General features: G+C 33.9%; 1 protein-coding gene across 5 annotated transcripts in view; it reads left to right on the forward strand.

The window, feature by feature from the left end:
- dare (NADPH:adrenodoxin oxidoreductase, mitochondrial) overlaps positions 1-7123 on the forward strand; it is a 75055-nt gene extending 67932 nt beyond the window's left edge. For 4 of the 5 annotated variants that reach the window (XM_089096370.1, XM_089096387.1, XM_089096376.1 and 1 more), the window contains exon 8: positions 5840-7119. In XM_089096370.1, the coding sequence (XP_088952496.1) occupies positions 5840-5985 (146 nt within the window). In that variant the 3' untranslated portion in view covers positions 5986-7119. Of the gene's footprint in view, positions 1-5839 lie in introns of all 5 variants that reach the window. The other variant, XM_089096392.1, reaches the window with a different exon arrangement.
- Positions 7124-17335: the final 10212 nt, after the last annotated feature.

Consider the following 17335-nt stretch of genomic DNA (forward strand, 5'->3'; position numbering starts at 1 on the left):
ACAATTGATCCATTAAATTAGATACAATAGATCCATTAAATTAGATACAATAGATCCATTAATTTAGATACAATAGATCCATTAAATTAGATACAATAGATCCACTAAATTAGATACAATAGATCCATTAAATTAGATACAATAGATCCATTAAATTAGATACAATAGATCCATTAATTTAGATACAATAGATCCATTAAATTAGATACAATAGATCCATTAAATTAGATACAATAGATCCATTAAATTAGATACAATAGATCCATTAAATTAGATACAATAGATCCATTAATTTAGATACAATAGATCCATTAAATTAGATACAATAGATCCATTAAATTAGATACGATAGATCCATTAAATTAGATACAATAGATCCATTAATTTAGATACAATAGATCCATTAAATTAGATACAATAGATCCATTAAATTAGATACAATAGATCCATTAAATTAGATACAATAGATCCATTAATTTAGATACAATAGATCCATTAAATTAGATACAATAGATCCATTAAATTAGATACGATAGATCCATTAAATTAGATACAATAGATCCATTAATTTAGATACAATAGATCCATTAAATTAGATACAATAGATCCATTAATTTAGATACAATAGATCCATTAAATTAGATACAATAGATCCATTAAATTAGATACGATAGATCCATTAAATTAGATACAATAGATCCATTAATTTAGATACAATAGATCCATTAAATTAGATACAATAGATCCATTAATTTAGATACAATAGATCCATTAAATTAGACATACGGCATCCGAAGTTTAATGAATTTGAAACCATCTGATATCTTGAACCTTTTCATAAGTTAAAGTAAGAGCAGATTTTCTACTCGGTTGTCTCCCAAATCCAAAGAATTGGACTTGAACCCATAGTCCTTAGGATCAAGATTATCAGGGTGGGCGAAATATATGTCTTGCTAAATATAAACGCTATACTTATCCCTAAGGAGTTTTTTGAAAATCATGCTTCTGATGGTAGCCACTTTTCCTGATCCAAGTTCATCCACAATCTGTATTTTTTGTTCCTCACGTGGAAGAAGCGTGATATCACGAATGTTATCAAGGTCATAGTTTTGTTTTTGACAACTACTACTTGCTGCACTTTAGCATCCTTGCTGACTCGTCCAGATTTTGACTCGTCCAGAATTTGGTTTGATAATATTTTGATATATTTGTTAAGTTCCCGGACCTTCCATTTTCTAATCTTTGCATCAGGCTTTAGGGATACTTCTGGGAACAAGTGTCGATTGCTGGCTATATGCAAAAGAATAAAGAACTCGTCGTAAGTGTCCCTATTAATAGAGATGAGTCTTCGCTGTGACTTCCTTCTTAAGCAAAGAAATACTTCCACGTTTTTTCTAGATTATTTGCTCTGTCAAAATTCTCACTGCCGAAAGTCCTATTTCTTCAGCTTCAAGAAACTTAGGATCCAATGACTCAAGTGTGAACCAGTTATACAGACCATCGACATTTTAGGATCTATCGATGCAAGAACTGAATTTTCCGGGTGACATACCGGTACCAATATTTATTGATGTTGGTGGCATCAGGCTTATGTCGTTCACAAGTTGTCTTGTCTTCTAGCTCCAAATTTTCAAGTAATGGAGGATCGTGTTCATAAAATGAAGGGTAGCCTGTCTTTGGTTCGCTCCCAATTTGCGTGGCTCAATCAAGAGTCGCTTAGTATCTTGTTTTAGGTTCTTATTTAACATTTTGAGAAGATACCCCACGGAGACGCTAGCTGCATTATTACCAGATTGTTTCCCAAAGCATACTCCTTGCCTACACTTTTCTTTCATGTAAGGCGAAAAAGAAGCGATGTCACGCAGCTGCTCAAGAATCGGATCCTTGGTATCTAGGCCGTTTGCAACTATAAAGTTGTGACAAAAATCCAGGGGTTTATAGTCGTCGATGTTTTATGCTGGTCATATGCAGATGCCAGCTCTCCGTTTACATTGAATCCCATGCAGCCATTGCTGACATTACAGACTTTCAGAATAGAATGCCCCAAAATGAGCTCTGACGATCAGCTTTTCCTCGTCGAGCACGCCATCCTTCAAAATTTTGTAAAATTTCTTGGACTCTCTTAATAGACACTGGAGGCCTAAAGGACATAGGTGTTGCTCTATAACAAAGAGATGAATCGTCTCAATCTGAAGGCTGAACCACAGTCCTTTTAGGCAGTGCTGTGATCTTTAGCCTCCTTAATGAACGAATACTCCTTTTTATCGAAACCTCCAATCACAGCAAACAACTGCCAGAGTCTCGCTTGGTCAAAAACGGACATGATCGTCTTTACTATATTCCACCGTTAAAGAAAAGCATTGAGTAAGGAAGGGAGGTGAGAAAAGTCCTCGTTTTCTGACGATATTTCTTTTTGGGCTACTTGATAGAGCTTTTCATCTACGGTTAAGAATTTTTGGAATCCAACAGCTTCTAGATGTTGGCTTCCTTTCTAATCATGTTCCGAAATATCTCACAATCAGTCGAAATGGCTTGGAGAACGTCTTTCAATTATATGTTTAGAGTAGGAACTTTAATGATTTTATGCTCATCAGGAATGTCATGGAACTTTCGCAAGCCGAATTATAATCTCCTGAAAATTCCCAAAGATGAATTTATTTCTGATACCTCTGCTTTGTGATCGTCGCCTTCTGATTCATGGTCTACTGATTGACTGCACTGAAATTCGACGCCCAGATCGTCACTTTCAACTGTGTTGAAGTCGACATCATCGCTATATGAAGCCTCTACCTCTTCAATATTTTCCTTCGCTTCAAGTTCCTTCGTCAGTCCACAAGTTCGAAGTAAGTGCTGTTGGTCCTAATTTATCTAGAAGCTGCGAAAGATGGGGTTCATCTAGTTGCTGTCCCCTCCTTCCCTCCAATTTGAAAAGGAAAGAGAACTAGTTACGTCCCTAAGCTTTGACATAGCCAGGATCTCACTTGGGGGGAGGGCATCAGTCTACCTATTACACACTCATAAAAGCAAGAGCTGTATCGATGATGAATCAATTGAAAAATTTGCATTTTTAAACAGACAAGAAATGACAAACAAACGTTTTTTAAACAAACAAATGAAGTGAAAAGATTATTGTCAACATTATGACTCATTAGCTTACCATCTGCGAGTCGTCAATGGAAAGAGAAAATAAATCATACAATATTATTCAAAGTAGAGAAAAACAGAAGAGAGAATACAGCAAAGAGAGCTAGAGTTGCAAAGGACAGAAGAGTTGAATTTAGAACTTTCAGTGAAGGGAGGGGGCTTTTCCCGATGTCCTTCCCTTTTCCCCGTTTCCTTTAGAGGACAGGAAGAAAATGAACTAAAAACATGAAAAAAATGCTTGAAACGTACATTCCGGACGAGAAGATAGGTTTGAAAATAGTATTTTTGTGATAGGATAGTGGCGGAAAATCTAGTAATATATGTCACCAATATTTTACTATTGCTTGCATGTCCTTCTTAGACATGTATTTTAGTGATGCAGTTAATTTTAAAAGTAATATTGTGCCGTGAAATCTTCAAGTACTAAACAAGTTGGCATAAGGAAGCGTTACTTTGTTGCTTTACTAATAAATTAGGTAGATAATTAGGTCTAAATGGATTAACTTTCAAATTGATCAATATTTTTTAGAGGTAAGACCCTGTTCCCAATCCAAAAAGTCCCCTTCGTAATGGAAGACCCTCCGTAATCCCAAAAGTTCTGACATTTTCAGTTGTAAATAATATGCATAATAGTTACAAGCCATTACTGGATATTCAGAACCCCCACTCCCTTAATAGATCACTGCTGTACAGCCAATGCAAAATATCTAGTGCTTACTTCATGGCTGCGGGGCCTTAAGCGTGGGAAAACTTTGAAGACTTCTGGTTTAGTGCGGAACGCGTCTGGATGATGCTACAGTAATAAAATAAAAAAGTGATCTGGAGCACAGGAGAGCAAGGATCAAAAATAAATATGCATTGATAAATAACTTGGCCTCACTAATTGTCCCGGGAAACAACTTTTTTTGTCATTTTGGGGATAGCATCTTTTGGGTTCTCATACATTTTGAGTTTCGTTGCATAGTTTCCGTCAATATTACTACTGTAAGGGATATAAGGCAAATTTCAAGGGTAAGGTCACAATTTCCAAGTTTAGTCATGAGACGCGAGAAAAGATTTGAGATAAGTGAGAGGAATTAATATATAGACAAAATCTTAATAAAACTTGACCTCGTAGAAAAATATCAAGATAAACAGATACAGAAAACTAAGAGTTTTATTGGAAAAGAAAGAAGTCTACTTATCAAATTTAATTTATTTAATTAGAATTAAATATAAAATCTCCTTTATAGTATATTCAATACTGAACGCATATTAAATGCATTCAATACCTTGTAGCAATTAAATGTTTCTCTTTCTAAAATAAAATATTACATTTAGATACCTTTTGGTACAGAGATGGAAAAGACAAGGCAGGACATCATGAGTCTCGCCAGGAATTTTCTTGTGAGGGGGAGGGGGGAAGCTGCTAGGAATTTTGTTTTTGGAAATTTTAAATGACAATAATTCCCTTTGCTATTTATATAGGTTACAATGTTTCAATGCATTTAAACATTTGTATATAATGATTTTAAACATCAGAGAACACTAATATAGAGGTTGTGATGGCTTCAACCGCATAGACGATCAGAAGTCGCACGGAATTTCCATCCCAATGAGCTGTAATACCTCACTTTGTACACCCAAAATTCTATGGTAAAAATATTATTAAGGACTCATTCAACAACTGTTTCAAATTGTGTCTGTAATTTATATTACGATCCAACATTTTAATTCTTAAGCCGAAAAATGAAGAAGCTTTCCGAAAGCTGAGGGGCTTCAGAACACGGGTGTTTAATGGACTGGCATCCCACGTCATATAGTGGTTGAGCTTTGCATGATTTGAAAAACGATCAAGAATCAAACTTAAAAAAAACAAGTTTTTTCATCTGAAAGTAAGGAGCAACTTTAAAACTTAAAACAAACAAGAATTATGCTTTATATGAGGGGGACTTTTCTTCCTCAACTCTTCGCTCTGTACTCTAAAGTTTGACTTTTTGACCAGATTTCTATAAGAAAATTTACTGAAACACGAGCACCTTTGAATTGGAAAAATAAGCTTTTTTAAAGCACTAAGAATCTAGCTTAACGAGTCAGGAGTTAGGTAGAGGACATCGCCCTTTCTATACGGAATACTTTCTGTTCGTTTAAGTTTTAAAGTTGCTCCTTACTTTCACTTCAAATTTATTTATTTTTAATTTAAATGAATATAATCTAGTAACAACAATAACAGAAAAATAATTAAAACATCATCAACTAGATGTTAAAATAGAATTCAGAAATAAATTCTTTCAAACGAAAAAATCGTGGAAATTTCACGGATTCCTGTGAAAGATTTGATTTACGGATATCAATTTGAATATTGTCATTGTTCCAAACTTGTTGATAAAATGGGTTCTGACTATGACTGATAAATTTAAAAGGGAGATAAAATTGTGTTATTGACAATCTTTTATGTATATGCATGCTCATATAATATTGTTTTGGATTAATGGTGTGTTATTGTTATTATTAATATTGTCATTGTCATTGTTATGTTATTATTGTCATTGTTCCAAACTTGTTGATAAAATGGGTTCTGACTATGACTCGTAAATTTAAAAAGGGAGATGAAATTGTGCTATTGACAATCTTTGATGTATATGCATGCTCATATAATATTGTTTTGGATTAATGGCGTGTTATTGTTATTGTTAACTTAGCGTTTTTTCTTAAGGTGTTAATCCGGTTGACTTTCGCGATTGGTTGGAAATTGATAAGGAAGAAGTAGAAAGAGCTGATGGAAAGAAACCCAGAGAGAAGATAATAGATGTAGAGGAAATGCTTCAAACTTTGAAACGTCGAAGTGATGCATTTAAATAATATAATTTTATTTAGGTGATAATTCAATTACATTTTTTAGGGTTTATGGTCCGTTCTATATGTAACAAGTAACGAAAACCAGCAAGTTCAAAGCCTGCTTAAATTTGAAGAGCTTTTGGTATAGATTTTCTCAAACTGGCCTCTAAAAAACTTTTTTGGGGATTTTAGTGAAAGATTCTTCGTAATTTTTCAGCATTAATCCTTGCTTTTAGGGAAAATTCTTTTGAATATAGAAAAAAACATATAAACTTGGTCAAATTGGCCCCTAAAGGCTATTTTCGTGTGTTTTTTGGTATTTTTAGTAATATTCCTTACTTTAAAAAAAAAACAGCGAAAATGGAAAGAAAACATATGGATTTATTCAAGTTGGCCCCTAACCTATATTTTTTGCGATTTTAGTAGAAAATTTTTTTATCATTTTCAGTAGTAATTTTTCCTTTTTAGAAAAAAAAACCTTACGAGTATAGAAATAAGAGATATGAACTTGTCAAAGTTGTTCCTAAAAAATGGGAGCCAACTATTTTGGCGCTCATTTGTAATTTTAGTGAAAGAGTTTTCGTTGTTTTTGAGCAATAATTCCTACTTTTAGGAAAAACTCTTATAAAAGTAGAAAGATAAGAGATTGACAGGGTTAATTTGGTCTTTCGAATATATATTGTATGAATTTACTGAAAGATTTTTTCCTCGTTACTGAGCATCAACCTTAACTCTTAGGAAAAGTTCTTTAGATATAGAAAGATAAGAAATCAACTTGTCAAATTGTCCTTTAAAACTGTTTTTGTGACTTCATCGAACGAATTTTCGCTATTTTGAGTATTAATCTTAACTTTATAAAAAAAAATCTTTATGGACATATGAAGAAAAGATATAGACTTGATCAAATTGGTCTTTAAAAGTTATTTTGGGAAATTTAGGGAAAGATTTGTTGGTGGTTTTGAGTATTAGTTCTGACTTTTGGGAAATATTCTTATCCACATGGAAAAACATAACGTTGACTTGGTGAAATTGGCCTCTAGAAGATCTTTCTTGTGATTTTAGGGAATGAATTTTTTTTCATTTTAATTGGCATTGACTCTGCTTGTCGATATTAGTTAGAAACTAATTTTGTTTCAAAGCGTCCAAGTATTTTAATAAACATAGTAACGTTTTCCTTAGACTTAGAAAGAAACATTTCAAGTCTATCGTATCGTTTTGCTTTTCATGTTTGTTTCTACTAATTTCTGAGTTGTACAGGAAAATAAAAGATGTAAAGGCAAACTGGTGCATTAGCAAAGAAACAAATCTTAAAAAACAAAGGGTCCATGGGTAGGAGGAAGAAAAAGAAGAAAATGAACAATAAGGAAGGAGGAGAAGAAGAGTGTTTCACCTGTATAAAGCAAGATCTTAGCGTTGAAAAAAGGGAAAAATTTAAACTGTAACAGTTTTGAAAAAGGGGAGAAATTGAACAATCAGCTCAATATGTATTGGTTCAATTTTTTCAAATGTTCCTTCTGCTTCTCTGTCTTCTTAATGCCCTTAAACCCTTTGTTTTCCAGATTCACTTTTTAATTTTGTACCAGAAAATGTGAGACCTTTTTCATTCCCCACATTCTGAAAACCATTGCGATTTTGAGGTTTGTAGATGAACTTTCCAACCTTTTTGCGCAAAAAAAGGAAAGGTGGGGAATTTCGAAAAGAAAACACGCTCAGTAATTAGCTATAGTAGAAGTTCTGTTGCCACAAATGGATTGCAACTCACCTTCTTTAAGATAAAATAAGGATATTTACGATTTTACTGTTTCATCTCTGTGATTTTCAATGCATTTTCATGCGTCCTTTCCGCGACTTCCCACAGATCGGAAAATGTGGGAACCAACTTTCAGATGGTCTCCGATCGCTGCTGAAGATCTGATCTTCTTTTTAAAACTAGTCTTAATCCAAGATTTAATGGAGATTAGGTTCACTTTATCTTCCAACGAGTTAGCATTAATTTAAAAAATTTAGTTTTTTGGAAGGAAGCAAAGAGCGGCATGGAAACTCAAAACGAACAAAATTCTTACTTCACAGCCTATCTAATATATATCGATAAAACTAGCTCAAGTAAACCAACTGGCGGTATTTCCTTATGTTTTAGGATTATAGAAAACTAGTGCTTTACTGAAAACACTAAAGTCAAATATTAAAAATAAGAATATTGATCTAGGAGTCAGAAGTGAGTACATAGCCTCACAACAACAAACTAATCTAGCGCTTTTCATAGTATTACACGAACTGTAATGTCAGTAACTTTCAGTGTACAATAAAAATAACCTTAAAAACTTAGGCAAAATATAAATATTATCTTCAGAACTGCAAAGTCATTAAACAGCGTACCAAAGATAATCGATTGATTTATAAGGTAACATATTGGTTTTACTAGTATTACTCGAAATGAAGAACAAATAAACCATAATATGAACTCTGGAAATCCGGTTTTTTTCATACAGCGGAGAATTTCAAGCTATGATACAAATTCTAAAGTAAGTCTGTAGTCTAATGCTTTCAAGACTGGTTCACTTCAAACTTCTTTACAAAATAATAATAAAGTATCCTTTCCAGATCCAAAGTGACAGTCAATCAATGGATTCAAGATTCAAGATTTTTATTTCCAAAATAAACAAACACAAGTAATTAAATAAAGCCAACAAGGAGCTGAGAGCTGAGCTCGAAAAGAAGGTTAAAAAGATAAGCCAAAAATGTCATAATATATAGAAGGAGAGGGACAAAGGAGGCTACCCCTCCGTGGCAAATTTCAAAAATAATACTAAAAGAATTCAAGTGAAATCGCCCCGTCATCAAAGGCTAAATCTATATTCCACTAATTTTGTCTTTCAAAGTGATCGACTATTAAGATTTTTAAATTTAGTATGTAAATTCAAAATATTGGCTGTAAAAGAGATTTGGTATCTTATTGAAAATTTTTATCTGTCACATTTAACCTCATTGTGCTCATTGTGCAGAAGTGATGCCAATTAAACAAAGAAAAATAACAAACAATCTTAAAATGCTTTATTTTTAAACTGTTAAAAGTGTCCTTAAATGGTCTACTTTTACTGTACCTTAACTCCTATATTGTGTTGTGTTTTCGGTAAAGCGCTAGTTTTCTATAATCCTACAAACATAGAAAAATGTACAAATTTTAATTAAAAAAAAAATCATATAAAAGCCACAAAATCATGATTAAAAAAACGCCCCATACAAATACGCCTGACACCGATACGCGCGGTACCAATACGCCCGGTACCGACTTACAACTCTGAAAAAGTTATGCCAGCTTTCTCTCTCAAAGAAACTATCTAGCTCTCAAGCCTTTCTATATTAAAAATGAATTGCAAACTAAGAATTAACTTCTAAGATTGGTATCGCGCATCGATTTCCTTGTTATTGTAGAAGTATCTATTTTTCTAAAAGTAAAAGTACCTATACATTACAAATAGTTTTATCCTCTCTATTAAATAGTAAAAATAAGTAAATAATTTCAATAAGTAAATATAACCATAAGTAATCCTTTTTTTAACCTATTCAAATTTGAGTAGTTCCAAAACCACATGACTACACTTCTCCAAACACTAGGTGACAAGGTATTGGGATCAGGGACGTAATTTTCTATAGGGAAAAGGGGTGAACTGCCCCTCCTAGACCTCATTTTTCTCCCCCAGACCCCAGTTTGCCCCCCCCCCCGAAGCTGAAATTTAGTTTCTCCAAAAATCTTGTCCAAACTAAGATAATCCTGCATAATTCAAGCATTCACAAAAACGGGTCATTTTTTTTAGTAGATCTACCTTTTTTTATTATTAATTAAAAAAAACTTTTTCCACAAAATAAGTTTTTCAAAGAAAAATAAAAAACTCCATAAAACCAAAAATGAGCAAAAATAAAAGCAAATAATCTACTAAGCGTGAAACTACCACAAATCAGCATCGATAAATAAATGAAACCCAAAACGAAGAGAAATTACAATAAATATCCGAGTCAAACTCAAAACAAGCAGATATTAATATGAATAGGGCTCAAAACCCCTATGCCTTTCCAAGGCCAGAACATAATTTGCACTTTCCTGAAAAACTATCAATGTTTTTACTTTTATAACTTTAATAAATCAAATTATATTAACATTTTGATTACTAAATATTAGTATATGTATATTAAACTGACAATGCACATTCATTTGTATTGTTTAGTAAAGTGCAAATTATGTTCTGGCCTTGGGAAGGCATAGGGGTTTTTTAGCGAATTGTGAGGGGGTTGTCATCCTCAAAGACATAATTTCTGGACCTTTCAACTACGTTGAATTTCCAATCGAATGAGCCCTTTTTGAAACACTTTCTATAAAAACCTTATATGCCCCCAGGGCATAACTTAAAATCCTTGCCCTGAGGGCTGTGGGGGAGTGTTCTCCTCAAAAAAATAATTTCTATCTGGAAATTAACTCCGCTGAACAAAATGGCTATCTCAAAATTGTGATTGGATGTGTTTGGGGAAATGGTGGGCGCGGAAGGGGTGTTAGTTGCCTTCCGATCACTTTCGACTATTAAAAATGGCTCTAGCCGTTCCAGTTTCCAATTGAATGAGCCCTTTTCCAAGTTTCTATGCCAACTTCTTCGATACGAAGTGCCCTGGTCTAAATAAATAAAACATTGTGCCAAAATCGTTCTATACTTAGGCAGCGCGATTGGAAAGGTAAAGGGTAAAGGATGCGGCACTAGACCCTTAAGGTCCAAACCGGCGGTGCTGATCTCCGTTTCGTGGCCCTTCAGCCAGGAAATGCAATGGGGGGCTGGGGGCCAGCCAACCTATGCTTTCGCAAACCCTTCCTGTTTTACCTTCCCCAGATTTCTCCAGGTACCCATTTAGAGCTGGGTTGACTCTGGCTAAGCTTACAGGGTCACACCACTGACCCGCGTCCCAAACCAAGAAACCCAAACCAAGAATATGACTCATTTTTCAGTTTTCTCTGTCATTTTCACTTGATTTGGGAAAATTAGCTCCAACCTTGCACCCCCCTCCCCAGGAATTTGACGAAAGTACGCCACTGGCTGGGCGTAATTCCGCGTAATTGCGTTGTTTCAACTACCCTAAGAATGTAGTTGCAAACCATGAACTGGATGACTTGTGTTCCCTTCTGAATCAAAATCTTTGACAAGTTTAAAAAATAAGTGCATCACATTTACAAAAATAGTGAATTATTTTTCACTATTTTGAATAGTGAAAACGCAAGACACTCTGATTTGAAGTCCAACGCTACACTAACAGAACCTCGGCTCAAATAATCTAATTTTAATTATGTAGCTTATTAAGGGGGCTTTGAGGAGGAACACACGGGAGGTGTTCTTTCAAACCTCCAGTTAATGGTTTTGGACCATAATTATTACAATGATACCGATTTATACTTCCAAGCTGGTCTACTTAAAGATTTTCTTAGGGCTATATCGCACTTATGGATGGTAGAATTGATAAAAATCACGTAGATATGAGCAATAGCTTTCAAGGGAGCCATTAAACATCACTCTAAAAACTTTTTTTAGCCCACTAGCACCAGCTTTTCCACTTGAGACGTGGCATCAAAAGTTCCATTTTTAGTGTCATTTAGAACTTGTAGATGGTGGAATTTATAGGAAGGACGTAAGATATGAGCAATGCCTTTTATATGAGCTATTAAAAACCTGTCTACAACGTTTTGGTAGCCCCACCCCTTGAGAAATAGCACAAAAAGTGCCATTTTTAGTGCCATATAACACTTGCAGATGGTCGAATTTATTAAAAAGTGCGTAGATATGAGATTTTGAATGAGCCATTAAGCACCTCTCTATGATCTTCTTGTAAACCACTAGCCCTAAAAAAACGGGAGACAGTTCAGTGCTAACCATGCAAAAATTGATTTTCCTTGTTATTCAAGACGGGGGAGTGCAATTTCCCTAAAAAAGGTTTTTGACTGCTGATTCTAATGGTACACTATTCATTTTGATCTGACACTATTTTCGAGGGGTTTGAGGCTTTTTTTCGAAATCATAAATTTCTTTACATAATAAACTTCTACTTTTAAGACGAACCGAAATAATAGTTACCATTCATGGATCATTGTCAGATTGGTAATTTTCACTAGGCAGTTTTTTTCTAAACGCGTTTTTTAACTTTTGGTCAGTATGGGCTGTGGTTTGCTATTTATTAGGTTGCAGCTAATGCTGCAACCATGACCTTTTATGTATAAATTTATTTCAATATCCACTGTCATTTAAATTATTGTGAAACTTGAGAATGAAAAAATCTGAGATTTGTCGATAGAATATTTTGTCTTGGAGCCTTATTTGCTTTCTTTCGGCACCGTTCGACAACATTTTGTGTGAGAATACTCATTCGTAAGCCAGGTTGTTGCTGCATCTATTGAAAAAACGGATAAAATTTAAGCACGCTATGTGTTTTTTCTTCCATTTTGAGGTCACTCTAGTAATATTGAAGTTCACACCAGAAATAAGAAAGTACCAAACCAGTAGTCCTAGAATAGTGATAGAGAGCTCATTTGAACGGAAATTCTAAATGTAGTGCCGTTTTTAAGAAAGAAAAAGATAGTGCCACAGCAAAGTGGTGTTTTCTGGCATTCGTACCAGAAAACAGCGTTTTTTCCCGAAAAGACCCAAAATCCCGGAGAATGCAAATTTTAAGATGGCAAATCCATTTTTCATAGTCTATGCCCTAAATCTAACGTTTTGAAACCTGACCCCTCCCATGTTGAAAAACGAGGAAAATAACTTATTTACATGGTTGGCATGCGTTTTCTTAGAAATTAAAAATTCCTAGAGTTAGAAACAATTGTATTTTTCTTGATCTTGCGGTCACATTTGTACTATTGAAGCGGAAAACTGAGATAGCAAGATATCGGTTAGTAAAGCTTTTGTCAACGCTAATTTTTTCCCCAAGTATTGCTTACTAGCACTTTGTAATTTATATCTCTTACCAAATTTATGATAGAAACAGTAAAACTACTGTTCCAAGCTTCTGACTATGTATAATTGGCGACGTGGTTATGTTGAATTTTCATTTTATCCACAAGTGTGATTATAATGTGACCACGGCTAAGCGGTCAAGGTTATAATGTGACCAAGGTTATGCATAGCCCAAATTTGGGAAAACTAAATACTTTGATGTAAATACTGAGGAAGAAATATTATTTGAACTTATGTAATTTTGCTGGGATCAGGAATCTAATACGCCAAAATTCATATAGGCAGGTGAGTATTCCTCCCAAGAGCCAGACTGGTGGAAGATGATCACTTGGGAATATTTCATTAGATTTGAGGTATTTTACTTTTAAGTTTATGATGTCTTACATTTATTAATGACAATGCTGCATGTCTAGGACTTTCTTTTTGGTTGATTGTGTTTGGTTATACTGTTTGTCCTAGGTGATTGGATAGTTGAGAGGGTCAAGGTCTCGTTCAAGTGCTTATGTGTCTCAATTCCTAAAGTAGAAAAATAATTTGTTTTTTTCTCAGCGAATAATAACATTTAACAAATTCTACCTAGCTCAAATACAATGAAGTCGTTAAAATCTCCTTGGGTCTCAACAATATTTCTGAGAATTCATTTGAAAATAAAATATCTCGATTACAAATTGCTTTGATGCGACGAAATTAGTCCTACAATTGAAAAGGAAGAAGATGCAAATCGGTGCTTGTGCTTCCGGGGATGAAAGAAACTTGTCTGAGAGTGTTCAAATACGTTTAATCTAGAAGTACGAATCTGGATTCTTAGCGTTTATTACGTGGCTCATTTTTCTTGCTTATGCAATTCTATCTGAGAAAAATAAATAAACCTTTTTTATTTAAAAAAAGGCAATGTGAGGAAGGAAGCATAATAATCATGTACCTACTATTGCGTTTCCTTTTTGTTGTACTCCTAAGATTAAATCCTAGTTTAACAACACTTTAATCCTGTTATTTTGCAATGGAAATGGATTAAATGAGGATGATTTTGGCAATGAGACTTATAATTTGCTTGTAGTGAATTAAGTAAAGGATCAGTGGAAAAAGATTTTGAGCTATAGTGGATTCTCTTGTGATTTTTTGAAGCGATAACCTGTAGATTTATAAACTTTTTCCCAATATAACTTTGACCATCTGGTATATTGAAAAGGAATGACACAGAGAATACCCAAAAGAATGACTCTTATTATTATGATTTTGGAAGAGTGCCTAATTGAAACACTTTTCTCAGAAGTTGAATTTTTGGATGTGTAATCTTCACTTTAATAAAGAAAAATAAATGCGATAAGCTGCGCAGATGGAATTCAGTTGAAATTCTTGTTTGACTTTATTTTGGAACATTAGTTAGATGTTTACTTTAATTTGCACCATACTGAAAACCCGTTGCTGTGACTTAGCTATCATCTTATGGCTATTTACCAAGGGCTCTATATTTTCGAAAGAAGGTGGAAAATTTCGGACAAGGTCAATGAGCTTTTGACCAGGACCGGCTATTCAAATTATGCAAGCAACTTTTATGACCCCAAAAGTCTTCTGGTTTAGCATTCAGTCAAAGGTGAAAACAATCACAAGCGTTTGTTTAGTAGGAAACTTTATCCCGACTTCAATGCTCATATACGTACTTTAGTAATCCTCTCCTTCATTTGTTGCTAAGAAACTGTCAAGGTCACGATAGTTTAACTTTGCAGATAAATATGCAGGTAAGGAGACTCCCTAGCCTGTCAGTACTCATTAATAGTCTTTGTATTTATGAAACTGGCAAAAAAAACTAGAGGTTCTCCCATCTGGTTTCAGTGGCGGATCCAGGGGGCGAGAGGGGTGCCCCCCTAGCGTAGTCTAAAGTAGTGTAAGTTACTTAATTAACTCAAGTTTGCGTTAATTAAACTTGCTCCTAACGCAAGTTTATCGGATCAACCTGTTTTGTGCCCTCCCCCCCTAAAAAAAAAAAATCCTGGATCCGTCCCTGTCTGGTTTAAAGAATAGTTTTCGATGTTGTTGTTTCTTTTTTGTTACGCCAGTATAGAAAAAAAACTAAGAACATCTTTGATTTTTTTTTAATTAGGGTAAGCTATTTTGGCTAGCCTTCCTGCATTGATTGGAAATATTTGTGAAATCACTTAGTATTTGATTTTTACTTTATCACTGTTCAAAGAATAGTAGGTTCTAGATGGTAACTTTAAACTGTGATTGCTTAAACTATTTTATTTATGTTTCACTCATGGACGACGCATTCTTCTGAATGTGTTGCTTACTTTTGGCTTTTTTTTCTCTCACTGGGCATTTTAGTGCTTAAAATGCTGAATTTAAGAACAGACTGAAGTGAAAACATGGACTTCAAGCTTGTGAAATTAAAAAAAAAAAAAAAAAAAAAAACGCAAAACGTAAATAGTTAATCTGCATCTTTAACATGAGCCTGTCAATGCAATGGAGAAAATACAAAATAAGATGAAGTATTAAAGTGAAAATCCCAACACAGCGCGGAAACTGTAAAACAAAACTGAGACGGTATATGATTAGAAGAAATGTTTACATATACAAAAACGAATAGACCAGGACATAAAAAAAACATGGCCACGACCAAAAATTGCTTCTGCTAACTCCGAGCATAAATATCTGTCAATTAAGTTTGAATTTTTTCACCTTTAGTGACCAAACTAAGGTGATCTATGCAGGATTACTAGTCTAGTTTAGCACATCAGTATTTTGGAAAGCGAGTATCAAACCAAGAAAATTATTTTCAGGTTAATGTTGTTCTTTTTTTGTTTGTTTAGGAGGTAGAAATAATAAAACTCCGCTCTTTGGGGTACATTTTGCTCTATTGAGTGGACAATGAGGAAGGGGTTAATTTTGAAGTCTCAAATAGTAGCCCGCATTTAAGAATTAGGGAAGAGAGCTGCCCTTTTCAAAGGTCTTGATCGTTTTGATCCTGTGGGTAATTACCTTGGAAATTCAAGGAAAGCAAGCTTTATATACCGAGAATGGGTTAAGTATCAATTGAATAATGAAAATATTAATCAAGAAGTTGGACTTAGTCGAAAACTTTCTAATTCTTCTGCAAATAGGGGGTGCACATTTACAACCTTGGTACTTGATGAAGGTAGATAACTTTGAAATTTCAGATAGTAAATCTTGTAAAATGTTACAATTTTGGACATCTACATGCAAATAGGAGTCAGTTTTGTCTTCAACTTAAAAGAGAAATCTATATAAACTTGTGAGCATCTTAGAGTTTAGGTAAAAGGATTTATTAATGTGAAAATAAATTTTTCATTGAAACCTTCAAATAAACTTCCTTTTCCTTGTTCTAATCTACGATATTTTTGAACGTAAGATATTCTGAAGTGGGTACCATTCAAAATTTTTTAGCTCCTCCATCGCTTCCTAAATAATGGGGTGGGGAGGGGCGTACCTTCTACTTTTTGAAAAATGAAGAAACGCTTCGCAATAAAAAATTTTGCCGTTAGAATGTTTTTTCATTAATGAAGACTTAGCTAATGTTTGAGCTGCTAAACCCTTTCTTTGTTAAGGAAATATAATTTTTTCTAGGAGCTTGAATGCCTAGAACTATTGATAGCCGCACTTTCCAAAAAAAATTATAACAGGTGAACCAGACCCGGTTTTTTATTTTTTTGGTCGATTTCAGTCCCAAAATCATTTTTAATTATTTTTAAACCGCATATTTTGGTTAGTCAGTTTAATTTAAGATATGCCTTTTATTGCGTATAGTTTTCCTGTAAGAACATCACTCTTTTTTTCAAATTAATTAACAAAATATTGCTCTTATTTCAAGAAATAGATGAAAAAATATATGCTATTTTACCACAATTATTGTAGACTCATCGTCTTTTTGAAGACTAAAATCCTTCGAATAATTCTAATTAAAGTTCTTTCAAAAGCTTGGATGTGTAGAACATATGCCAGTAACTCAGCCGTTTTGGTTCCTGCTAAACTAGTGAATTTAATTTGATGAAGAAACCACTTTAGATCTCAAATGGTTTTAAGCTCTTGGTTTAAAATTTTGCTGTCATGACTTGCTTCAAATAATCCAACCCGCAAAAATGAGTGATAAATTATCTAATATTACTTCTCGTTAGAGACTGAAGTTTCTTTTCTTTTTCTTATTCGCAAAGTCACCGTTAGCTTTAAGGTCTCTGACCTAAAATTCTCTTATCATCTCTTTTGGTTGTATCTTTTCATCCACTAGCAATTGTGATTTAATTAAATCTATAAATTGCAAACAAATAGCTACGATACAGTGAATAAACTCTGTTTTAGACCAACTGACATAATTGACGAAAGGACATTTATACTCGGCAATAGTTTTTTTCTTGGTAAAACAACTGTTTGTCATA

This window comes from Artemia sp. Qi Xiang Cuo, chromosome 1 (assembly GCF_049724085.1).
Source record: "Artemia sp. Qi Xiang Cuo chromosome 1, ASM4972408v1, whole genome shotgun sequence".
Taxonomy (NCBI): domain Eukaryota; kingdom Metazoa; phylum Arthropoda; class Branchiopoda; order Anostraca; family Artemiidae; genus Artemia; species Artemia sp. Qi Xiang Cuo.